The sequence below is a fragment of the Centroberyx gerrardi genome, chromosome 2 (assembly GCF_048128805.1).
Source record: "Centroberyx gerrardi isolate f3 chromosome 2, fCenGer3.hap1.cur.20231027, whole genome shotgun sequence".
NCBI classification, from domain to species: Eukaryota; Metazoa; Chordata; class Actinopteri; order Beryciformes; family Berycidae; genus Centroberyx; species Centroberyx gerrardi.
In genome coordinates, this window is record NC_135998.1 from 27,180,341 (window position 1) to 27,207,378 (window position 27,038).

The 27,038-nt window shown below is 40.2% G+C and overlaps 1 protein-coding gene across 2 annotated transcripts; it reads right to left on the bottom strand.

Annotated features, from left to right (window-relative positions):
* Window positions 1–5,348: 5,348 nt before the first annotated feature.
* Window positions 5,349–24,815, bottom strand: sbno1 (strawberry notch homolog 1 (Drosophila)). 2 transcript variants are annotated; one of them, XM_071898073.2, is made up of 33 exons: window positions 24,710–24,815; window positions 22,463–22,576; window positions 22,223–22,321; window positions 21,861–22,088; window positions 21,613–21,751; window positions 19,181–19,281; window positions 18,854–18,950; window positions 18,042–18,202; window positions 14,984–15,117; window positions 14,752–14,842; window positions 14,479–14,640; window positions 14,129–14,264; window positions 13,869–13,974; window positions 13,566–13,719; window positions 13,263–13,445; window positions 13,000–13,097; window positions 12,737–12,891; window positions 12,259–12,468; window positions 11,975–12,148; window positions 11,712–11,881; window positions 11,444–11,575; window positions 11,150–11,285; window positions 10,935–11,047; window positions 10,722–10,793; window positions 10,531–10,630; window positions 10,354–10,428; window positions 10,051–10,197; window positions 9,663–9,757; window positions 9,422–9,508; window positions 8,994–9,131; window positions 8,821–8,897; window positions 8,475–8,668; window positions 5,349–8,358 (listed from the first exon to the last, which is right to left on the bottom strand). In XM_071898073.2, exons 2-33 carry the CDS (start codon window positions 22,574–22,576, stop codon window positions 8,216–8,218), a joined length of 4,221 nt encoding a protein of 1,406 aa, XP_071754174.2. In that variant the 5' UTR covers window positions 24,710–24,815; the 3' UTR covers window positions 5,349–8,215. The 2 variants fall into 2 exon arrangements, with proteins under 2 accessions (XP_071754174.2, XP_071754180.2); XM_071898079.2 differs by lacking the exon at window positions 24,710–24,815 and adding an exon at window positions 23,594–23,722.
* Window positions 24,816–27,038: the final 2,223 nt, after the last annotated feature.

Sequence of the window (27,038 nt, forward strand, 5' to 3'; positions counted from 1 at the left end):
GCGGCACCGGCAAATATGGCCGTCACTTTATATTGACACCCACTATGCTTTCTAACACTGCAACTATCCATTGGGGATTTTCTACCAGAAAATGGTTAAAACGTGATTTCCATAATAAATCGACAGAATTCGAACACGGTTTCACTCAATTTAACAGGACTTAACGTATATTTTGACCAATTTACCTACTTTTGAAACATTTATTAGGAAGTCTACGGAAAGCTATACTTTACAACCAGAATCGACTGAGCACTAAGTTTGATAGTCTACACAAAAGTATTTGAACATGTGAACTGTGAATGTTGTAGACTTCCCCTCAGACTTTTAAGTCTTCCCTCTCACATTTTTGCATCACGTTAAAAGCACAAACTGCAGGTAGGAAGTAGGACTGCCCACTTCGTGATGAAATGTGGCATTACATTTAACAATCACCCAGTTGTAGTAGCCTAGTAGCGAACTGCCTTTGTTTATCAATGAAGTATGCACACTGCTTTCCACCATGACGGAGTGGGGGGAAAACAAGAACAGTAGCACTTTAGATACCTGGCTTTGTCTGGGGGGGCGCATCCATTGCTTCCTTGATATGAGTCTATACTTTTTACAATAAAAAAAAAAAAATTATAAATTAGTAAAAAAGGATCCACTCTGAATTTGTAGGCATGTGGCGAGGGATCCGCTCTTCTTCCATTCAAATGGGATCAGGAGTCCGGTTGGACGCCCCTCATGTCCCATCACTCCCTTGACCACATGGTGGACACACAGGATTAGGGATCTGGCCCAATCCTGGCTTTAAGCGTCATGACCTGCTGTCTCGATGGGGGTCCTGGCTTGTTCCATGTACCCCAGTGTTCCATGTACCCCAGTGATGGATATATATATATATGTATATACCATGCACCCCAGTGATTGAGTGATATATATACAGTATATATGGAGTAATATGTATGTATGTATATATATTTATATATATATATATATATATACATATATATATATATATATATATATATATATATATATACACATAAATATATATATATATACACACACACACACAAACACACCACTGGCGTACATATCGACAGTGCGGGGCCCATGTAGGAAGGCAAGAAAAAAATATTTGCACCGGGGCCAATCACAACTATTACGCCACTGACACACACACATCTATCTCTCTCTCTCTCTCTCTCTCTATATATATATATATATATATATATATACTGTATGTATATATAGATATACATATATATATCTATATATATATATAGATATATATATACAGTATATCTATATATATAGATATATATATACACATATATATATATATGTATATATATACATAGAGAGAGAGAGAGATGTGTGTGGGTGTGTGTGTGTGTGTGTGTGTGTGTGTGTGAATGTATATTATATTTTCAGAGAAACATTGATTTATGCTTTTTCCTTAAAAGACAACATCTTTATATAATACATAGCAATTTAATACTTTTCAACCTATTGCTGTTTTTCTGTTGTGTTTCTTGTTATTGCTGTCTGTTAAGCACTTTGTAACCTCTGTTTTGAAAAGTGCCATATAGATTATTATTATTTTTGTGGTTATTACTGTTATTATAATTATTTATTTACTACCTCATAAAGAGACCTATTCCCTCATTTTTACCTTTAATTTTTTTATATACCTCTTCTACAGTTTTGTGCTGTTTCATGTTTAATGTGACCTTGGCCAATAAAACTGATTCTGACTGCAAATAAAAATGGTGGGTAAAGTGATTTTTCCTGTTTGATAATGAAAGTGAATACTTACTGACTGTTAATTTTGGTACAGGTTTGCATGCTTATGGAAAAAAATAAGAATGATCCAGAGCAATACTAATTAATGATGAGTAAAATGTTCTAAAAGAAAGATATGGGTGCCTACAAGTATAGGCACTTAATAAAAGGAACAGGACAATTGATCAGCAATAATAAAGAGAAGACTTACTGCTGTCTGAAACCAGTGTCAAAGGTGATCCCAAGGTTAAGGAGAACTAAAATAGAGCATCTACCAGATTTCACTTCTGTTCTGGTCTCTGTTTTGGTCATGTTTCTGTCAATACAATGAAATTAAGAGCACTAAATAAAATCATTACAGCTAAAAGACTAATTGTTGGCTATTGGTAACCCTTACTCATTCACTAGGCTATTACTGCCAGTCAGGTGACTGACTTGCTGCAGCATTTCCAGTTAGACAAGATGGGAGATAATTCACTATCTCTGGTATGAAGTTGTGTATTAGTCACCAGTATGTGCATATTAACAATAGCATTTCTGCAAGTATTGTTTCACTACATTCTCACAAACAGAACTTGTTTGGTTAAGGCCTGTGCTGTGTCCAAGGCAACCTCCCACTCAAATCAACTAGCTTGTCCTATCACATTTGGATGGGAGGGACAGGAGAAGTGTTGGTGGGTACTATAGCTTGCCAGCTTTGAGACTGTGAATGTCGAGGGGAAAGCACTTCTGCTGTGAAGGCCGAGGATCTCTGCTTCCTTGAAGTCACTGCCTGACAGGATTTACCAACTAGCCCTTGTCAGGCAGTCGCTTCCAACCACTTGGCAGAGGTCTTAAATTGGCTGTCATGTGGGAAAGATGAATTTGGAAGAGAAATAGCAAGGACACAGTGGTCTTCCTTTGCTCATCCATTCCAACTGGTGCTGTGAGTCGCTTCTCCAGCCTCGTATAACTTACATAACTTACAAAGAACTTACAAATAGAGAACAAAACGGGACAGAGCTGGATATAGAACCGGCCAAGGCCACAGAGAACTGCTTATATGAGAGATAGAATATGACCAAATTAAGAGCAGTGTCTGTAATTCCCACTAAATCTTTAAATCAGTCACTTAAAATGTTGTGATCAACAGTGTCAAAGGCTGTGCTATGGTTAAGGAGAACTAAAATAGAGCATTTACCATGTCATGAATAAAGAATATAGCGTAAGCGGTCATACTGACTTGCAAGACCCCAATAAATGCTGCACATCATGATCTCTTAGTGTGTAGATGCGAGTGTGTAACTTGCAAGCCTTATACTGTTGCAAGTCTTGCATCACTTCTTCTTCAGGTTACACTCAAGTGTGTGAAGTTGGTGTAATGTTTGAAGTTGGTGAAGGTGTTCATGGAGTGTTTACCATGGTCACAACAGGAGCAGTATGGTTTTATAGTTGACCTGTGAGCTGTGCCTGTCAGTGTTGAGCTGAACTGTCCCCGTCCTGCTGTGGCTCCTTGTGGGGCTCTTGAATTCTGCCCATCTCTTTACATGAGCTGCTTGAAAAATGAGAGGTATCTTCTTGCTTTTGGGTTTCATTCTCAAGCCCGGCTGAAAGGTCAACTAGAGTTGCCATGGACACCTGGATAAATTGGAAGCTCTGACCTCAGATCATGAGGAAGTTTAACTGTGACACACGTGACCCATCCTGCAACACAATGTTGCCTTTCCTTCCCAGACACTCTAAAATGCCAATGAATTTCACCCTTAGTGCTAAAGCTGGAAGTTTTTTTTCACTGGCAATATCCAGCTCAGCCTTTTTGTTGGCATGCATGTTGCAGGGACAGAGCAAACTGCTGGTTATGTGTGGCCATGGTGTTGGCAAAGGGGTGACACATGTTACTGTAAAAGGCAGCAGTCTACAGAGTTTGTGTGCTGTGTAGGGGAAGAATGGTGATAATACTCCTGGAAGCTTAAGCCATGCTTGTACTTATGTGGAGGATTTGGGGGTTCTGAGTGAGGGAAGGAAATCTCACCCTTGTGGTTCCTCTTAAAGCCTGTAGCAAAACTAATGTCCTGGAGGGCAGTCTCGGGTAACTGGGTGAACAATGACATTGATGAAGGTGTGAGCAAATGGTCACAACTCTGAGGCACCTTGCAGAGCCCTCATTCAATATCACTGTGGGTAGGTTAACTGACTTGCTGCAGGGTGTCCTGTTGGAACTCCCTACAGACTATGCAGCTTAAAGTCCAAAGTGTGGAAATGGAAAGCATTTCATAATAAACGGCAGACATGAGCACATTTCTAGTACCGTGTCATTCGGGGACACGAAATTGAATATGGGCTACGGACAGGGCTCCTTTGTCAACAAGTCATCTGTAATGGGGTTCACCAGCAGAGCCCCACAATACTCAAATCTCATGTTTTTTTCCTTTTTTCCTTCCTGCATTAACTGTGTTTAATTAATGAACAGTATTTGTGTAGGTGAAGTGATATTAGTTAAAAAGTCAGAGCATAGGTAACTTGGGCTAAGGTGCAATTCACCAGAGAGATTTGGTGTTCTGATTGGATCAATTTGAGCATAAATCTCACTGCAAGGAGTCAAAGTGACCTCAGAAGAAAGGGATGGGTTGGAAAACATTGAGTGTGATGAACTATTGTTGATTCCATGTCTGCAATGTAGCAAAGAGAGATGCAGAAGCGCAGATGGAAATGGAGGGAAAGGGGGGATAGGTGTTAGAAGCTGTCCTCTCTGTAAAGGGCGTCCTGGCTGACTTGAGATAGGATTCATACAAGGGACACAGCACCTCACTGAAAGTTAGGTGCAGTGACCTGGCCACTCTGGATTTGGACTGGAGGACCCTAAAAATTCAAAAGGTGGAGTGAGGGAGTGACCTGATGTTTCTGGCAGGTTTGTCATTTTTGGAAATGCGGTGGAGGAGGGACCTGGCAACCCTGGAAAATGGGTAAAGGAATGTGGGAAATCTGGAGGAATCTGGCCTCTCCAAGGGGAAGAAGAGGAGGAAACAGAGAAATCTGCTACTCTCTTTGAGAAAGTCTTCTTGACCTCAACGCCCCGGTTGTTTGGCAACTCTAAGCCCTGTGCTTGGAAATAAAGTCTCAGTGGAGTGGGCGAGTATGACAATAGAGGTCAGACATAACACTAATGGAAATCTAATGTCAGAACTGCAACTTAGTGAGTTTATTACCTTGGTTGTACTTCCTATAATTTTTATTGATCTGACCATACATTACCTGACTTGCAGAACTCACTAGACTCTTGACTCTCATACCAAAAATACCAAAAGTGGCAGGAACAAGCCAAAATATGACTGCCAGTAAGTTGTGATGAAAACTGGCTTGTTTTAGATCATTAGTCCACATGTGGGTAATGATGTTTATCTTACCTCATCTAGATTTAATTGGGATTATGCAAAAAATGTTTCAATTTCAGCAATCAATGGTAGGAAGAGGAGTCGGATAGACTTCATTACAGCTGGCAAGCAGATTACAGGAGTAGGGTTATTGGTCATATTACTTATAAATGTAGATTTGTCTAGTGGCAGGGTGTAGTTCTGTATTACAATAATCATAGTAATCAGAGATAGAAGTATACCAAGCTTTATTGGTCATTGCACTCATGTAATGCAGTTTTTTTGTACAACTCGGTCAGTAGTGCAACTCGTGCAATGATAAAAGGAAAGTCCTTCAAGTGTTTCAACTTCAAAACAGCCCACCTCTCATCACATTTACAGCACTCAAAAAGCCTGTTACAAAGTCAGCAGCCCATGTACATAACATATTGAATGTCAAAATAAAAACATCAGACATTGGCTTATGTATATGTTGGACATTCCAGTTAAAAGATTTGCTTTCCTATGAGAGAGCACCTTGCGCTTCAGTGAAAGGAAATGGATTTATTTTCCAGAAACACGCTTGGTTTCTCCCATTACTGTCCAACAATTGGGATGTGCTGCATTGCAGAATTTCAATTCTTTTATCCCCTTACAAAGCGTACAAAATACACATTGTCTGGTATGATACAAAGACAAAATCCTGCTTCCCATTTCAATTATTAATGTTTTTAAATGCATATCAATCAAGAACAGGAGAGGATACGCACACTTAAATAACAGTAATGAATCCACAGGTTAAGGATGTGTCTGAGCATATTTCTGTGATATAAAATACTTCCTATCTTTTATCATCAACTATTAGGACAGCTCATATTGCCAGACTTTGGTCTGTCCCTTCCAGTGCAGATCTATAATGCAATATAGAACTGTAGAGGCAATGGCGTTCAACAATATTTGCTCCACAGAAGAGGTACTGTATGCAATAGAAGCTATCCACTCCGATTATGTCTGTCTTAATTTAAACTCGGCTCAACAAAGCAGAGGAATTACAGAGAGATGTGTTCATAACATGTACTGAGGTTACAGGCTGTAAATACAGCCAAAGTACAGTGAAAAAGAGTGACACGTCTGTCAGAGTAGAGGTGGAAAGGAAGCATTTGAATTATGGTCATGCATTTCAGATATTTCGTAAATGCCTTTCGCTTTTCTATGTTTTTCAAAGAGGGTCTTTGAATAGTTTAACCCCTGAGCACAATCCTGTGTCCATTACCAAAAAAAACAACAACAAAAAAACAAAGCTGTTCGAGCCTGCTGTGGAAAATTCAGTCTTGGAGGTCACTAGACAAAGTCCAGCACAGTGCTTGAGAGTGGTCTTGGTCTCAAGACCTGTTTAAAGACTAAAAAGCTAGTCTGGTCTTGGACATGCGTTTCAAATTTCTCAAAATTCCTCAACTCTTTTTCTTTGTTTTTTTATTTCCATTAACATATTTCCTCTCCTTCTAATTGCAGTTTTGTAGTCAAGACCAACCAGTTAAAACAAAGACAACACCACACCAAGACATGTCTTGACTGAGACCAAGTCAAGATGAAGACCAAAGGTGGCAATGTCAACCTCTAAGACCAAGTCAAGAACAAGTACAGTCTTTTCAAAGACTGGGCAATACAGCACAAAGCTTTTAAATTGGGTACATTAATGTTCAACTACAAAGCCAAACTTATTTTGTATTTGTAATGTATTCATAGTGTTGTCCATTTACTCCATAAGCTTAATACCCATTTTCAGAAAAAAAAAAAAGTTTGTTGATACTGATGAACTCAATTCATCATTCCTCAAACTTTTTACTGATTCAATATTACTTCAGTGAAAGAATGACTTCCTTTGTACTAGATTTTTGTAAGAGATACAACCCATTGATCTAGTGCAACTAGACAGCTGATGCTATAACTCTGGGGGTAAATCTTTCATCTTCCACCAAATCATCTGAATCCAACACAGTTTGTGCAATGTAAAAGGTGCACAATTACCTAATCCTACAAAAGGGAAATTTGGCCAACTCATGCCCGTTAATGATTTTGAACAACATGGACAACCAGGCCGTCTTGAAATATGAAAACAGTCTTTGACAGAAGGATTATGCATTTTAAAAAAAACACAAAAAAAAACAAACTTAGGAACATTGACAAATTTGAGACCCATGTGCAAGATGAAGACAAAAATCTAAATAAAATGAGATGAATACCAAAGTGGCTGGTGAATAAGCAATCACATTTTGGTCTTGGTCTTAAGAACTAAAAACGCTGGATTCAGAACAGCAAAAAAATGTATTCGTACATAACCTTACATCAGCTGTTAGACTAATAGTCTGCATCACTTTTGTACTAAATCAAGTAAGTTATTCTTTCACTAGAGTAGTACTGAAGAAAAAGGTTATGGAATGATTAATTTATTTTCTATGAAGATAAAAACATTTTTCTTGTGCCTGGGTATATGAGTATAGTCTATATCATGTCTAAATATGCCATTGTAGTTTAGCATTAAACAATTTCTAAAAGAACTGCAAAGTATTTCTCAGTCCTGGGAAAGACTTGTACTAGTCTTTGTCTAAACCACCTTTGGTCTCGACTAAGTACAATAGGTCTTGGTCTCACTTGGGGCGGTCTTGACTAAAACACTGGCAAAGGATATATTAAACAGCTTAGAGCGGGGGTGAGGAAGCAGGTTAACAGAACAGCCGCAGGCCATCATGCCTTCTTAGTTTCAACTTGTGTCCACTCTGTCTTGATCAATGCATCTCAAATCTTTCACTCTGAATGTCAGAGGACTATAAGTCACCATCAAACTTCTCTAGGTGAAAACAGAGTCTCTGGAGATTAAAAAACCCTGAAATCTTTTCTCTGTACTGCCACTGCTTTACATCTGAGAATACGCAGCTCGGTGGGATACCTCTAACCCTCAGAAACTATGAGGGGCGAGAGGGTGCAGGATGAGGGATAGTGGCACTGGAGCTTGCAGTGCAGAGATGGAGACTGGTGGAGTCGAATCCCTTCAGGTTGGGACGTGAACTCAGGGTGTGGAGATGGGGCTGAACCCCATGGAGCTGAGTGGTCCAGCCATACTATGTGTTGGGTGCATGACTGAGACTTTGGGGGTGAAGCTGCTGCCACTTCTGCTGCTCCTGCACAGCAAGCTGCTGGCTCTGGTCCGATGTTGAAAGGATGTTGATTAAGGGTGACACACAGTTCGCTGGAATGATCAGTCCTGTGAAATACAATAAAAGCTTCAGAATTAATCTCTAAGCCTACAGCCTGTAAGACCAATGTCTTTGAAATATTCTAATACATATTAAATGTCAAACCATCAGTCCTTCAACCTACCAACTATCCTCTGTCCATCTTCTGTTCTAAGGCGAACAATCTGCATCTTTACATTGGTTCCACTGACTGAGGCAAGCACGTTCTCCACCTTCGTCCACACACTGAGCACGGAGCCACACAGAACGTAGTACGTCCTACACCGAAGACCAATCTCACACTGTAGACCCACGGACGCTTTCTTACAGTTACCACGCCTGGGGGAAGAGTAACACACAAGAACACACAGACATTATGATGACAGAAGATAAAAGCAGACACTGATTTAGGTTGACTGACTGACATGACAGTTTTGTTTAAATGTCTGTGAAAACCAGGACTAAAATGTATCAATCTCTAGTGCACATACCAATATGCATGAGAACAGATTTTTGCAGAAGACTTGTACTGGTCAATCCAGTGTTGCTTGGCATCTTCTGACAAGACCTGTCAGAGCAAAAACATCATGATTAAATAAATCAAGCCAGCCTTACATTTGGCACTTTTCTCTTATAGCAATATTAGTCAACGATGTTGTCTAACCTTTTTACACTTCTTCTTGATGTCTGTGTACGTCTCCAGTTTGAGCTGTTTGCCTGTGTTGGGCCTGTACACCAGAAACAGCCTCTTCTTGGTATTCAACTCTTTCACCAATATGGCTGTTTTCTTGTTGTTCCTCACCTGAAAATGAAATACAGGTTGTACTTCAGGAGTATAAATCACATTTGCAAGATTGCGCAGAATATTATACTCCACTCAAAATACATTAAATCTGACAAATAAAGACACCTATCGAGTCAAAAATGAGGAGGTTTGTTTCGTTCCAATCGGACCAACTCCTTTTTGAATCAAGTAATCATGTTTGTTGATACTGTTCAGCAATGTCACTCAACACTAACTTCCACTGATTGTTACTGTAGCCAGCGCAAAGTTTGCAAGGATAATTTTAAGTGAGAAAAATCCCCCTGTACCTGTACATAGAAGCCATCGTCTGGTCCACTCTGTTCTGCCCAGGCATGGGTGGCTTCTTCCCATGACATTCCCCTCTCCACACTTACCTGGGAAAAGAGGTATACAGGTACAAAGTTGAGTACTGATACTGTGATGCAGTACCTGACCTGAGTTATTAATTCAAGACATGTACCCAAAGGCAACAATATAGTCAAAATGACAGATTAGTAGTTTAGGCATGTATATGACAATTTGACATACTGTGTAGAGCTCAACATGTCCTGATGTGGTGTAGCCTGGTGTTAGGAATTTCTTGCAGTCTACCTTCTTCACCTTCTCATCACCGGAGCCCAAATCTGGTAGAAGACAGGGGAGAGCAAGGTCATCAGATACATTAGACACCCAGTGTTTTGCCTCCAATTTAAGACTGGGAACCAAACGTACATGTCAGGACAGAGAGACATGATTTTGACTGACAACTGATTTTAGAAAATAGGAGCAAATTGCTTTTAATGTAGGTACCCTTTATCTACAAATCTACCATAGCTCAAAGAAGGCCTTTCGCCCCACTTTTACCCCCTCATCACCTTGCTTGTGCATCTGTGAAAATGGTTCAATGAGATCATGAGCAACAACAGTTTTATCTTACCCAGAATGCCCATGTCATATCTGCCATTCCTCTTGGCTTCCTGAATAACAGCACCCAGAGTATCAGCGAAGTACTGGAACAAGGCATTCTGCTGCTGGACCTCCATGCCCAAAATACGGTTCAGGAACTTTCCAATGTTGTTGTAGTCTGTAATAGTGAGGAAATACACGCATTAGCTTAATTTGAGAATTTAGACAATTGCACATTGTACAAATTTTGCTATGAAACATTCACAGCCAGAATTGTGTTACAACTTAATTCTTCTCATCTTTCTACAAAAAAAAAAAAAAAAAGAGCAATCACCTTTGTCCAGTGACAGTGTGCTAGTTCTGTCCTCCACATTTATGAGACCCACACCTATTAATCCACTTTGGATTTCTAGAGAGGAAACAGACAGGTTATTACCCAGAGGCATGAATAATTATTATAACCATAGATACAGATTCCTTGCCTTGTTTGGAAAAGCCCTATGACTCATACCTTTGAAGAAATCCCCTTCAAAGTCTGAGGGTGGAGACACCAACGGAGAATCAAGTTTTACGATGGACTTCATCACAATTTCCAGAGCATTTCTGCCATACTGTGGCAAAGGTAAAAGAAGGTTATAGTCACTGGCAAATAAAAACGGCAACAATAAAATCTATTCATAGACACATGCTCAATTTGCTTACTTTGTTGTCAAAATTAAATCTGCTGAGATCTCTTGTTTCTGTTGCTCTTCTGTCTCCATGAGTGAGAGCACCCTGTTACAAAGAGTAACACAAATATAGTTGGGAATTTATATTTAGTTAAAATGTTACACTTCCAGATATTCACTTTCATCCCTCTTCGTCAGAATGAAAAAAAAAGGTTATTTTTAAATCATAAATGCAATGGGCCATTACCAAGCTTTCAAGTCTTTTGGCAACAATGGATGCAAATCTCTGCTCTCCTGCAAGCTCCGATATGAGGAAGACATATTCTGGAGCTGTGACCTGGTTTGACCTGTGTGTTCTCCCTGAGAAATAAACAGAGAAAAACAAGTTTGGTACATTGAGAACCATGCATTTTGTCGAGTTGTGCTGTCACACAAAGAACCCAAGGCTGAGTGTCTACTGACCGAACTGTTGTATAGCTCTGTCTGCACTCCAAGGCAGCTCTAGAGTCATGTGGACTCTCCGCCGCTGGTTCTTCACTCGCCGATCAGCCTGCAAGGATATACCTGAGCTGGCAGCTTCCGAGATGATGGCTATGTTCTGGTTGGAACGAAAGACAGCAATGATCACTTTTCACATTATTTATACATATATACATATTACTCTTGCTTTTATGAAATCATTCACTAGCCATAAAATCTACTGTCATGTGCCTGAAAGCCTACAGATCCCCCCTTGTTCCATAACATTGGTTTTACCTTCTCTCCATCCATAAACCTCTGCTTCTCTGTGAGATTGAGGATTTCCACTGGGACATCCAGCTCAGAACGAGATTCATAGGAGATGCTGCCATCATCATTACTGACCACACGACCTTTACGGCCAGTCATCTGAAGCAAAGTTGAAGAGTCAGTAAAGTGATTAGACCAATGTTGGTGTTCAAGGTACAACCAAATACTGATGTAGCTCTATCCAAAATATGAATGGGATTTAATGCCACAGAGTGGTGACCACAAATGTTAATACCTCTGCCACGTTGTCTGGTCCTCCCAGCTCGTCTATTAGCTCGTCCAGAGTGTTGGGAGGTAGATCCTCAGCTAGCTTCTCAAGCTTTTCCAGCAGATCTCTCTTCATTTGCTGGGCATCTTCCACTGCGTCCTGACTTGTCAGGCAGCTATCGTGACTCTCTGCCTTGACTTATGGACAAGCACAAACAAGGGATCCATTACACACCAAAGGCCAAACAAGGGTGCATGTACTTCTGTTATTAAATCTGGCAACATGCTTACCTATGGCAGGTGTGCTAGGGGGGATAATGGAGGCAGTGAAAGCAGGTCTGGTGGAGCCCAGTCCAGAGGCTAGCAAGGCACTTTGAATAGAGTCTGGGTCAATACTCTTCCTTCTCTTCTTTTTCTTCTTCTTCTCTTTCCCTTTCTTTGGTTCTTTTCTGATCAGCCATGGATCTATGCAAAGGAGGGCATAAAGGTTTGTTGGGAGCACTGAATAGACTATAATATATGACCCCTCTATACGAAGGTCTTAATTCATTAATCGCAGCCCCCTGAATCCTCACCATCTTCCTCATCGTCATCAGACTCATCTCTGAATGGGTTGAAGTCATCGTCATCATCCGCTGAGCTGACAGATTTGAAGCTGTCATCACTCTCACAGTCTTTATCAGACTCTTTGTCTGACTCCTCTGACTGGCTCTCCTCTGAGCTGCTCCCAGACAGACCGCCATGCTTGCGAGGCTTCTTTTTTGGCTGCTTTTTCACTTCTGAACCTGGAGGGGCGATCATATAGAATGAGAGAAAATTAAAAACATTTTTTTTAAAGCCATAATAATTTCCCCACTTAGTTTCCCAACTTCTAACACCAGGTCAGGTTCAATAATCTTTAATCAAATTATGTCTCAAAACAGGGTATAAATGTGTTGTGTCCTCATCATTAGTCAATATGGAATATGGAACTAATTGTGGAATATTCTGAAAAATAAACTATGATGACGGGTAGAGTTTTAATCAGTCAACTTTAGCTGACATTTTCCCTACCTTTCCTCTTCTTGCCCTTCTGTTGAGAAAGTTCAGCTGCAGTGTCACTGGGAGAGGGGGTCTTCTTGGCTGAGAGGTCGATGCCTAGCAGGCTATAGAGCTTCTGTCTGTCAGGAGCTGGGAAGTGCTTCTCAATCAGGGACTGCAGCACACCTCTAAAAAAAAAAAACATATTGTTGTGTTGACAGCATGCAGTATTCTTTGTCAAATTGTGTGCAAAGATGAATCTTCAGTTTTGAGTTGGGGTTAAAGTGAATCCTTACTTTGCAGTTGACACAAAGTCATTGAGCTCTCCTCCTCCTTCCTCCAAGGCCTCAAGTGTTCGTGCCTCTCCTGTTGACTGAAGACCAATCACCACACACTGTAGAAGAAACAGGCTGTCAGCATGATTCATACACAAACACTGAGGACAGCAGTGAGCATAACTGCTATACAGAGAAATCCCAGATTATTGTGATTGAGGGTTTAACCATCACGAGTGGATGTGCAAATATGAAATACTCAAGTTTTACAAGACAAATCTCACCTTTCCATTTTGGACCTCCTCTCTGGCCAGCTGGACCACTCTGCGGACCTTGGAAGCAATGCAGAGGTATTTGAAGAACCTCTGGTGAGCAGACCAGAACTGGCCCCACATGGACTTCTTCATGCGTTGCTCTGCATCCATCAGGTTAGCAGCCTGCTGGAACTTCTCGCGTGCACTCACCCACTGAAACAGGCAGGAGGACAGCACAATAAATCAATTCATTAGCTGCAAGTACAAATAAAAAGGAGAATGAACACAATATGCTTACAATGTAATTCCACAAGCTTATTTTCAGGTCCTTACCAGCCGCACAGATTTGTTGTACATCTTGATGTATTGTTGAGTCAGAGGAACCTCCTCAATCTTGAAAGTCACACCTGTAAAACTCAACTGCCTCGCAATGTACATCCCCCTCAGTTTCATATCCATAGCAACTATCTCCATGGCACCGACACCTCTAAAATGCAGGGGGAAATATGTTAAAAAAAAGAAGAAGTACTGAATAATTGAGATTGTCAATTCAACACCACCCATCATCATTCCATGGACATCGTTTTGCTCCTTTCTTTGGAAATCTTTCCATCATGTACAAATACAAAAACTTACCTGCGCTCAACAGCTTGGATGAAATTGCCAAACTCTCTGAAGGGGGTTCCATCCCCCCAGATGCCCAGCCGGTTCATGTAGGCCATGTTCCGGGGTTCAGAGGCACCTAGATGGAAAAAAATACAAAAATTTAACAATTCACATGTTCATACAGATTCACCATCTCCACCTGAATTTAGGGTGCCAACCGATTCAACGAGTAGGACCATCTTTTATCCACTAGGCTTTTGTGGATTTCAGTTGATTACATGTCCACTCACCTGTGGCACTAGCGTACACCACCCGCGCTTTGGGAAGTTTGTTCTGCAGCTCCAACACTGCAAGCCCAGTCTTAGTAGGTTTGGACGATCCAATTGGACACACATTTTTGGCTTTGTGACACTCATCATACACGATCTTAAGACATTATGTTAAAGAAAGCCATTAACATTTCTGGAGAGGAAAAGCTAAAAGGATATTCTTGCGATCACCTCAGTGCTGTTAAGAGCAACAGATATAAATCTGTAAATTTTGCATATGTAGGAAAAATAGAACAAAATTATCATTATTTTCTGAGCACATCTATTAAACTAGCTGTTAGGTTCTTCATATAGCTTCCATGAAAGGATACAACTCCATCAAAGTCCTCCCCGCACCAGTGGAGAAGCTGTTGAAATCTGGTCTTGTACTTTCCTCCAGACTGGCTCTCTCCTATCAAGGAAGAGTACGTGGCGAAGATCACACCTTTCTTCACACTCCCATTGTGTTTAGAGGAGATTTTGCCATATTTGAACTGAAAATTAAAAACTGGAAATCAGTGACTAACATTTGACACTTTGACATTAGCGAGGCAGTAACACACCTCTCATTGTTTATTGAGCTATGTGTCATACAAGTATCTTACCTTGTTTAGTGAATGAACCTGAATGTTCTTCGCTCCTATATCCCTTAGATCCCTTTCAGCATCATACTTCAAGTCATTTGAGACACTAAACCTAAACAACAGAGGAGAATGTACAATGAGGGAACAAAAGTGGCGTCAGTCATGCTGTGTGAAGTTTTCAGGACTTCTTATCAAACATTGCCTTGTTAGTTTCCCCCAATGTCCAAAATCATGAGGAATTCGTGATATTTACCAAAGTGATCTCTTCCTGCCTAAAAGGTAATTCTCATAGATTATCCCAGCAATGGTCCTGCCTTTTCCCACACCAGCTCCATCACCTATCAAATAGGCAGCTCGATCTTCATTAGGGAGGAATGTCTCATGTTGCTGTGGTAGAAAGACAGAGGAAGGTATAACATTTTAGCATTGTAATAAAATGACAAAGGGAACCAAGATTCAGTGCAAATTACAAATTAAAATGCATCATTTTGCCTTTCAGTAAAGTTTTTAATTTGGAGTCAAGTGTTGTCACTGCATACAAGATTGGACTAATTACACTGCATAAGTCACAATATGCTGTCACTATTCAGAGGGCTATAATGGTTGTAGGTGCTACGCTTCGTGCCCAGCAACGCCTCTTAGCTGCTCTAAAATCACTACAAAGCACGGACTCTCGTGGTTTATTGATTTTATAAAACAGCAGTAACACACGTATAATGCAAATGAAGAAATCTTAATAATTAAATATTAATTACATTCTTCTGCTACACAATTTGTTTAGCTGCTATTCAAGAACTATATTGTTTGCCAATCAACGCATAAGTACCGTATAAGTGGTGACTTTCAGTTGCTGCTCAAATATTTACGTTAACAGTTAATACAGTTTTGAACAATTTTGAATGAAAAGACAATCACAGCATATTCTAGTTCATGGTATTGCTGCACCCATTGACCTTATTCACACGGCAGCCATTTTGAACACTCTGAGTGGTAAACTCTACCTGGAACATTGGCATATATATAAAATAGCGTTACCTAAACACACAAATGTGGACTTCAGATAGACCTAACAGTTATCAAATTACTTAGCAACTTCAGGAACAACAACCACAACGATCGCTTGGATATAGCAGGGAAGTCTACCTAGGCTAGACTCTGGTAGCTAGCGATAATGGGCCAAATATATTACAGTGTGACCCTATACCTCCGGATTCTGGAGATCCATTTGCTTCTAATGTTCTTCAGTAGGGACTAGGGTTGTCACGATACTAGAATTTCTAACTTCGATACAATACCCAGGAAAATATCGATATGCGATACCATTTTCGATACCACGGGGGCAAAAAAAAGAATTTTCAATCTTTTTTTTTTTAAATATTGTTTTCATGTTATATGTCATATAATTTTAACATGAAAACAATATTTTAAAGTTGTCTGAGATCAAACAATACATTTTTGATTGACAGGTGTCGATTGCCGTCCTGATTTGCTCTTTTTTTATTGAGGGGAGTGAGCTTATACTGCACAAGCATGTGAAACATCATATTGCCTCCTGGCCTCTGCAGCATAGACTGTAAGCAACTAAGCAAAAAACACAGACAGAGACCCAAACTAGTCCCTTAATATCCAACAACGCAGGGAGAAATCCTGGTGCAAACGAGACAGATGGACGGACAGACAGACAGACGCTTCTCCATAACGTAGGCCCGATAAAACTCATTCAAAACTTTGCACTTACACAGCAGATTACCCCTGCTCCAGCAGATTACCCCTGCTCTAGTCATCAGCCTATCAGAACACTTTTAGCTTGTTGAAGCAACAGATACCCACCAATGATAGGGAAAAATCAGCAGGGCTAGAGTTAGTGGATTATTATTGAGAGAATGATTTTAATTGGACATTTCAACATCCGGTCGAGCCTTCTGACCAGGCCCGGACAATGCATCTGAAAACCGGACAGTCCGGTCAAAAACCGGGCATCTGGCAAACCTACTTGATAACGTTAACTAGCTCTGTAGCTAACGTTTGGTTGGCTAGCTAAACTAACGTTAATGTTTATGATAAATGTATAATGCTTCAGTGATGTTGAAACGGGAGCTTTCGCTAACCTCTCGAAATTCTTTATATGGACTGGCGTGTCGGTCCTTAAGGTACTTCGCCAAGTTTGACGTGTTACCCCCCTTCATCGGCACCACTATGTAGCATTGTTTGCTGACTGAGGCAACAACCCAGCTGACTGCTACTAGTGAGAGGAGGGGCTGTGGGCAGCGGTGCAGGGTGTGTGTGTGTGTGTGTGTGGCTAGTGGAGGCGGAGAAATAATGTTTGATTTCTCATTAAGAGAAATCACTACTGGTATCGATACTGTTGCAAATGAGTATTGTATCTGTTTCAGATTTTTAGTATCGATACTTTTGACAACCGTAGTGGGGACTGTGAAATGATAAAGTTTGCATGATGTGCATCTTGGTACACAACAGTAGGCCAGAGGTGGGCTGTCCTGTTGTTTCCCACCCTGAGTGTTCAAAATGGCCGCCGTGTGAATGAGGTCAAGGGCAGGCATTGCGGTAGCTAGGAGGCAATTATAGCTCAAACAGTAAAACAATATGGAGGCAGGAGGGAACTTCTCTCTTGGAATATGAGAGGAGTCGAATCTTGCTCAATGTCACACATGAGATTAAGTTAGAGATCCTGGTCTGGAGTTGTCGGGAGGGCCAAAGTCTCCAGTTTTGAGAATCTGCACCGGCTGTGCTTCAACTGGGCTTTACTTAAAACTTTAATTCATGCACATCTCAATTAGCATTTCTACATTTAAAGAATGAGCTATTACCAGTGGCCTGAATATAACTTCACTGTACTCTGACAACATGTAAAAAATGTCCACAATCATTTATTCAATGTCAAGGTCCTGGTCTAATAAATCACCCCTGAACCATAGCCATACTGCCACCATGTTTAACATTAATCATGGAGGTAACTAAAGACAAGTTCCCAGATATCACATGACTGTGTAGCCTACTCCAGCTGGCTAGCTACATTTTGAAACTCAGTTTCAAATGTCACTTTCAATTTGAAAGTGAAAGTTACTTTGCTCAAAGATTTGCTTTTGTGATTTTTCCACTGCCGTTTTTCCTGCTGTGGCCGAAGACATATTGAATTGTCACTACTTGTAACCAGACTGTTTAGCTATAAACAGAGAGCGTATACTGTGACGTAATCCATACACAAGATCAGTGTACTCTCACAGGCAGTCAAATCATGTACTGAGAGCAGGAACCCTTCCCAAGCCTGGTAGAGAAATAGAAGTGTTTACCTGAGCTGCATATGTGATAGCTTCCAGCTGCAGAGCAGACAGCCAGCCACGGTCAATGGTTTCCTCTGGGATGGACAGTCTGTACCACACATTTGGAGGGTTGACACTGGACAGGGAACTGGTCTCCACCACAGGATCAGGGTGCCGCAGGCCGATCTTTACTGGATGGACAAACCGACCAGTCAATGTATCAATCCACAAACTATAGTTGCATTTTCTGAACAAAATATGAGTTTGCTTGCTATCAATAAACTAAATGAGTACAGATTCTGTACAATCCCATGCTGCATTTGTGTCAATGACACCCAATTAATTATCAGTTTATTTGAACATGATCTCAGCTCTCTGGTTCCCTAGTTGATCATCTCTTCTATGGAGAATACTTATAGCATAAACACACAGAAGCACTGCTTGTACAACAATGTGCTTTATTATAATTTATTTATTGTACTAGGTTTTCTTGCCATCATAAAATTATTTCGCCATATACCAGAGTCCATGCAAGCAAATCCATGAAGAACCCAGAAGTAAGTCTTCCCATCATGTGATGTCACGTAAATCCATTTTCACACAAGAAGGGCATTATGGGAGTATAATTACATGATTTATTTAACTAGATACTGATCAATAAAGAACAGGCATGATTTTCTGTCCACTGTGGTGAAGTTTGATAGCACCCAGGTAAAGAGGACTGAAGTGTCTGAACCCTGTTTGACTGACAGGAATTTGCCTCATAAAGGCCTGTGTACTGTAACACTATCACTGTGAACGAATAAAATGTGTTCCACCAATGCACTGATAGTAATACTTACATTTCATAGGCATGTACTCTGCATAAGTCTCTGCATGACCCAACTCTTCTTCGTCTTCCTCCTCAGGCTCGTCCTCCTCCTTCATCCCTGGGAGTTTCTGTACATAGACAGAGATGAAGAGAAAGAATGTGAGCAACAGCTGTTTCACACAAAAGTCTTCTCCTTTGAAGCGTCTCCTAAATCCACTAGAAAATGGTTCACAAATTTATGAACAAGGTTGCAAACTAACTTTCCACTGGTACTTTTAACAATTTAATTGTCGTACCAACACATTATTTGGCAGCATTCGACATTGTGCATGTTTGTAAATCACTACTTAATACTCACCAGAGAATGTGAAAAGTTCTGTACTTTCATGTCATCGTTTACCCAGATCCGGGTAGCGTCTTTACCCAGCCCTTCCTTCTTTATTCCATTGTTCATTTCCACTGAAAGGCCAAGCAAGACCACAGGTGTTACTGATGGCATGGTCAAAATAGCACAAGAGCAATATTAATGCATTACAAAATTACATTGATATTACACAAACTTGGGGGACTGCCCAACCTCGGTTATTTTTCTTCAACAAATGTATTTTGTATCTTTCCAACAGGTATTGTGTAATCCAAACAATACATAATAACAATAATAATAATTCTGTTTTAATACATCCTCAACTAACTCAAAGTTTGGACCATTTGGTTTCATGCTGCTCAAATGAAATGTTCTTGCATACTCAACAGCGATCTGAATCTGCATTCAGAAAATTTAGCTCAAAATAATCCCAAACAGGACTTTTCCCTCAAGTATTTCGACATGAGTTGTGGAAACAGTGATAGTATTGGCAACGCTGGCACTTCCTCCGAGGGCAGGAGGTGCTCATGGGGGTCGAACAAGTAGGTCTACAGGACGGGGCTATCTGGTGGCATTAAAGTTCAGCAAAAACAGCCAAACATTATCCATCAAAATTCATTCTCTTTTACCCTGCATAACGAAAAAGACAAAAACTACAAATATATCACCTACAGTATATTTTTGTTTTAGTTAGTTTTACAAGTAGATAAGAGTTTTAGTTCAGTATTAGTTTTTTCAGCAAAGTCTCATTTTTATTAGGGTACCACTGTGTCATAACGTCCTTCAAATTTTTGGCTGCCATTTTGGACAAAAAAACAACAAAAAAACAACACTTCTCATGATCCACAGGTCAGAATAACACATAAATTTGGCAGGTACATTAACTAGGTATGCCTTTATTTAGTTTGTGAAAAGCTATGGGATTGGTCCAAAAATGGCCAAGTTATTAACCTATCAATTAAAAAAGAAAAAAAAGGTCAACTGAATGTAAAAGCATGATATAGTAATCAATCCACTTGTAATTTTACATGCAGGGTGTGCCACAAGGGTACAAAGTAGTCAGCTGGGTGGGAAAAGCCTGCAGCTATGGAGGTGCGGGGGCCATGCACCACAACCTCAATTTGAATGCTCTCTTACGCATTTTAAGGGCTCCATTCTTGAAATTTGAAGGAGGATTAATCAATACAATTGTCTTGGAACAGCAGAACCATTTTAGGTGGTTGGAAACATCAAAACAGTAATATTAATATCAGTAATATTATGCTGGTCTCATAACAGCTTTCTCTAGATGAAGCCCTCTAATATTTTCAATACTAGTAGGACAGTTAAAGTTAAGTTAAAGTTATAAAAAAAACTTGGTACGGTCTTTGGATTCTCATTGCCAAAAGGTGACGTGTCAGAAGCCATCTGGCGTGAAAGTTTTACTTTCATTTTCATGACGTGGGCCTATAGCAGGTGTGGACAATCATGTGCCATGAGTCTGCCAAGAGTCTGCAGGTTTTCATTCCAACCAAACACTACAGCAGCTGATTTCACTGATTAGTTCCTCCTTGTTGGTTAAAGCGATGTTAATCAATCAAATCACCTGGTGTAGTGTTTGGTTGGAATGGAAATCTGCAGACTCTCCACCCTCCATAGACCATGATTGTCCACCCAGGCCTATAGTCTCCTTCCACATTTTTTAATTTCAGTTTACAACAATGTTTTTTAACACCTAGTTTTCATCTTAGGTTTAGTTTACGATGTCATTCTGAATTAGTAAACCAGCTAGCAAAGAAGACTACTGGTAGGTATCTTAGCTAGGCTACCATTATTAGTTTCCGAGCTGGCTGCACACTGCTGACACATCTAATGCCGCTTTTCCATCGCATGGTACCGGCTCAACTCGCCTCGACTCGCTTTTGGTAGTACCACTTGGTTTTCCACTGCAGATAGTACCCCCTAAATGTCACCTTTTGGTATCGCCTCAGCTCGCTTGGAACCTCGACGGAGGTGCTACCAAAAAAAGTACCAGGTACCAGGTAATACGGTACCTGGTACTTGACCAATGGAAAACCAAAAAAGGCGAGTAGAGTTGAGTCGAGTCGAGCCGGTACCATGCGGTGGAAAAGCGGCATTACATAGTACCCTACCATTAAATAATTCATATTTTCGCTGGTCTATTGAGTGGTCACTGCCCACTCTACTTGACGTGTATTGACATGTATTTCAAGGCTGTAAAAGGTTTATAAACTGACTTTGAAGTGGGCAAATTAGGCAAACTGACTAAATTCTATTGAGTCATTTAGAACACGTGATGTTACCAAATTCAGTCCTTTACAATTGGCTGTGAAATCATGCTTGTTCAATGGGTCATACTGTATAGTTCAATGGGTACAGCATGTACATACATGTGAACAATCTCATAGCATGTTTCTATCACTTACTCAGGCCTGTAGCTGTCGCCGTAGCTACTGGTTGGGCAATGTCAGGTGGAGGCTTCAGCTTCATGAGCTCCATCAGACTGTTGCTCTTTAGACCAGTGCCCTTCACACTGCCGGTCCTAAGGAGGTCCTTCAGCTGAATCTGAGAAAGAAATCAAATGCAGCATAACCAAAGGAACTGCTATTCTCTGTGGCGTCCAGTATTTTCAGGATTTTTTATTTTCTAGGACAAAAGATTGTCACACACATACCTGCTCTCTGTTAGAAGGCACCACTGTGGACACTGAAGGAGGAACACTTGTGGAAGAGGACGATGATGAACCCCGCAGGGCTGCAGTAGTGACATGTACCACCTTGGTTACAGTTATGGTGTGTTTGATAGGGTTTGTAGCTGATTGTTTGGTCACAACAGTTCCTAGCGATGGCAACTGATTCAGTTGATTTAAGACAAACGTGGTGGTTGATGGCTGAGGTTTGTGCTGTTGGAAATATTATGGAGATACATGGGTTAGAGAGAAAGAATGTTTTTTATACATAACAGAGAAAAAAAACATAAGTTGCAATAGAGCATTGTTTTTTATACTTAGTGGAAATAAATGTTTTGTAATCTTACCCTGATAGTAACTATGGGGAGTGGAGCTGCGGTCTCAGTTCGAACAGCTCCCACTGCCTCAGCCCCCAAACCAACATCCAGGGCACTGATGGAGATAGACTGGAAGAGGGCCATGAATAAGATCATTAACATAAAGTAATGAAAATAAATCACTTGAGCTGCTTCCATAAGAAAAAATGAAGGCAGTCATGCAAGTCATTTCTGATGTCACTGAGGTGAGCCATGTTAAGATTATCTTACTTGCTGGGTTGTAGAGGGCTGTGCAACATCCTGAGAATCAACATCAAACACATCATTTGGGCAAATGCCACTCTCACTTAGGGCTGTTAGAAGTAAATCCTGTCCAGGATCCATCTGCAAGAAAAATACATATAACCCTACATTAATATCTTCAACAGAGAGTGATGACAACATTCATGTGTATAAATAATGAACTACCATACCAACAGTTCAGTGATAAAATGAAAACAAAATATTGTTGCATGGCCGCAATGAGCAGGTTTCACTGCATGGTTGTCACTGTCATACACTATAGGGAAGAGTATGCAAGTGCAGAAGGGCATGCATACCAAACAACCTCCACCTCTACAAATGTTTTATTATAGAAAAGGTGTGAAATAATTTAAGGGTGTCATGATGAACTCATGTATCCGATTTGGGAGAAAATAGGACAAGACATTCAGTGTTCAACAAATGTAAAAGTAAAAATTTAAAAGTAATGGGTTAAATATTTCACAAAGACATGGCACTCAACTGTGAACTGTAAATTGACATTTACATAAAGAGGTAGTAATATTTTGACCAATCTCTAAGCTTTTCACAAACTAATGTAAGGCTCAGAGTTGGAGGTTTAACTTGGATGTCTTTTGTCCAGGTTGTTTGCCCTTGAGTGTCTGTGTGCCAAAACGTACAAAAAGATACCAATCTCTGCTTGAGCTATTGAATGAAATAATAATAAACCCTACCTATGATAACTATGGTGTCATTATTACAGTTGACACATAATAAGGCAAATGAAGTAACACAATCTTAAAAAGGAAAATAAACACAGTAATGATGTGGTCAAGTAGTACATCAAACCAAAATCACCTAATGCAGCATGTGTAGCACACGTGCAGAAGAATCAACAAATAAGCGGCGCGACGTCAATTTGAAGTCCATTTGTCAAAGAATAAAATCAATCCAAGATGTAATGCAATTTACACATTTAGCCAGTATAAAAGTCCAGTCGTCCACTGTTCAAGTGTACTGCGCTACAGTGATTCAAGCTAAAAGACTGTAAAATGTTCATGCCGTTATAAATGTAATGCCGCACCGGCTCTCGTCTCGCAGCGCACGCTAGTAAAACACTTGGATCAAGGATCAAGTTACCTTTATTCACATCAAAGTAAGGTATATGCCGTCCATTCGTCTCAGTAACGTTTATAAACCAGGATTGTCACCGAGAGCCTGAGACTTGTTCCAAAGTGACCCAAACCAAGACACGTGTTTCCAATGCACTGTTCAACTTCCTGGTCCCTCTGACTCACGTAGTTTCCCCCAATCTTCGTTAGCATAGCCAGCTAATGAGTGCAATCATACTGTAACAACGTATGATAAAACATATTACCTAACCTATTGAGACATTTCGGCTAACAACACTAACCATTCATCGAATAAAGTCACTGCACTATTATGCCAGTTAACTTGGCCTGGTACGTAGCTTAGCTGCGTTAGCTTTGCTAAGTCACAGAAAGCTGACTGAACTCAAACACATTCACACTAATGACAGTGACACGGCAGTGAAGTCAAATGTCTAGCTAACATTAGCTAAGCTATTTGGCAGTAATGTGGCCAAGCACCATGTAGCTAGCTACACATGTGGTTAAATCTTCACATAACGTTACATAATATTAACCAAGACGACTTAGTTGCGTTAACTTGAGTAACAAATGTCAGTCACCTTTCTTCCTTTTGTATCACGCACATAGTAACGCTATCTATTTCCTGGGGTTTGCTTGCTGTCATAACTTAACTTGAGTAACGCTGGGCGTTAGCTAATGTTATGTTAATGTTTAATGCATTGGTAGTTACGTTATACTAATGCCGACTAACTTAACGTAATAGTATCAAGTTATCGGTAGCGAGCTAAAACTGTACAAACATCTATCAAATTAACCACTAACTTTGGGGCTATATCTCACGTTGTGTCCTTCCAACCTGGTCACAGTTGCTGGGTACCGTTACGCTAGCTAGCTAATTACCCACTCGCATTGTTTTGATGTTGTTGACGATGCTCAGTCACATTCACTGTCACTGTGTGGCTAGCTAACGTTAGCGAGTAACGTTAACGAAGATGAGTTGCTGTCGCAGACTCGCAGCCACAATCGAATAACGAACTTAAAATTTCCTTTAGGTATCACCGCACAACGGCAACTGAATGTTTTTTATGATCTGATACGTTAAATAAGTCTTAAAAGAACAATTCCGTCGTTGATATCAACTTACTTGACAATTAACTGCCGCTGTAAGTCGCGGTCGGCGGCGCTCCAGTTAACGCAGCAGTTGGAGGTTTGTTGTCCTCTTCGCTCCGCTGCTCTTCAACCGCCTTACGCCATCTTTTATCAAACGCTCAGCCGCATGCTGGTCACGTGACATGCAGTCCGACAGCTGCGATTTTCACAGTCAAATTTCTCACCTCGCGTCGATGGAAATGGGTCTTCGAACACCCGTCGGACGCCCTTTGACGAAAATAAACTGATAACGACGAGAAAGTTATCATTTCTACGATGTTAATACAAACGGCAAAGATAGCAGAGACAGCGAGCTAATTCAGTGTCACGTGACCCCGTGAGGTCTCAATAGGAAGTGACGACATGAAACTTCTTCTTCTTCTTCTTCTTCTTCTTCCACTACTGTTTCTTCTTCAGCTTTTCTTCTTCGTCTTCTTCATTTTCGGAGCGATTGGAAAACAACTTATGAGGTTCATTGCTGCCACCCATTGATTCAGAGTGCCACCCTTTGAAATGTCTTAGACCAGTGATTCTCAACCTTTTTCATATCACGGAGTCGGACCCTTAATTTAGTCCACATTAGGGCCACGGACCCACAATTGATGAGATTTTGTCTCAGACCCAAATCTGAAAATATTTTTTTGTTAGATAATGATTTTGTCCAGAATTCCATGACTATCTGTAGATAACAGTGAAACTATGATCAAAACAGTCATTATTCTACATTATCTCATTGTGTTAACTTCTTGTAAATTAAATAATGGTGAAGTTTAACAATTCATCAATTTGCTGGGGACCCCCTGGAACCCCCTCAAGGACCCCTGGTGGTACCCGGACCTCATGTTGAGAACCACTGTCTTAGACAATCATTCAATCATCTCTTACCTCTTTCTTTTTTTTAGATTGCTATTTGCTTGTTATGATGAAAATAAGAAGATCAAATTTGGACTCAAATATGCTATATTGGCATACCCAAGTGACACCCATGAGATCTTCTCCTGACTCCTTCAACATCAGAAATGTCCAGAAATCTTCTGACAGCATCTGTTACTTTATTTTCTGTGACTTTTCATCTAATGGCATAGTTAGTGACAAATGCAATATATGCAAAGAATATTCAGCATATGACACTCCCTTCACTGCCTTCATATTTGAACTATTCTTTCCTCGATCCTTTGCAAACACTGTGCTTACCCTACTTCATGATTTACATCACAGTACAATCAATTTTCGTGTTCCTTTTTCAAAATGCAGTCATATAGGCCTACATTACATTTATATCCGCTTTTCCCCACATCTTCTTCATTTGTTTATAGTAGGCTACTCTCCAGCCTCTCTACTCTCTAGATGTGCACAGACTCTTTTAGGGGCATGGTCGAAAGCAAAATTAACCATCATAAAACTCATTCTTATCTATCTGTTATTCTTAATTCAGTGTACGTAGCCTACTGACAAGGCTCCCCATTTCATTTTAAAATTCATGTTTCTGGCCCTTCCCTTTCTATTGTAGCTATCATATTTTTTCTGTATTCTGATGATAAATACAACCTCTTGTCCTCTGTCACAGTTTGTTGTTATTTTTTGAGAAATAATTGCAAGTTCACGTCTCAAACCACTAAAAAGTTAACTGGCTAACCCACAGATCATAAAAATAATACCCACAGCTAACAAAAGCTGGTTGCATACTGTAACATACTCATATGTTTTATTTTAGGAGACATCAACTTACAGAATGTTACTGGTAACTTTATCTTAAACTATATATATGATTCAGCAAGGCATAACAATAAATAGGCTAAATAATGGCATTCTTCAAGTATAGATTTTTCAAAGAACCCATATAGCAATAATAAAAAGCAATATATCAAATCCATTGTAGTGGAGAAAATCAATCAATCGTAAAGAAGTGTAAATAACCAAAATGAAATCTTAAAATAAATAAGAACATTTGTTTTGTCTTTTTCACATCACAAGTATTGACACACTAGCCTGTTGGCATTTTGTGACCCTGAATCAAGTGACCTTTTTATGGTCTTTTACTGAAACAGAAAACAGAAACAGAAAAATATGTCAATGACAACACTTCCATTGTGTTATACGTTTCATTGAAACTCAAGATGAATAATGACAGACAGACTCAGATGTGACAGAAAGTTGTCTTTTTAACATTATTGTCAATGGTGAGAATCCCGTCCTTTCCCCTCGCTTCCTGGTTGGAGCTCCTCTCCGTTGCTAGGCCCCGCCCCCATGTGAGTGCCGTACACAACCTGCAGAGGGCGACAAGCGGCGACGACTCTTCCTCCCCATGCCATGTTGAAATATGG

Coding starts and splice junctions, on each gene's coding strand:
- sbno1 (XM_071898073.2), bottom strand. CDS start 22,576: ATGGATCCTGGACAGGATTTACTTCTAACAGCCCTAAGTGAGAGTGGC. Junction 14,265..14,478: donor GGGAGGACTTTGATGGAGTT/GTATCCTTTCAT, acceptor TAATGTCTTAAG/ATCGTGTATGATGAGTGTCA. Junction 8,898..8,993: donor TCAAGAAGAAGTGTAAAAAG/GTTAGACAACAT, acceptor TTGCTCTGACAG/GTCTTGTCAGAAGATGCCAA.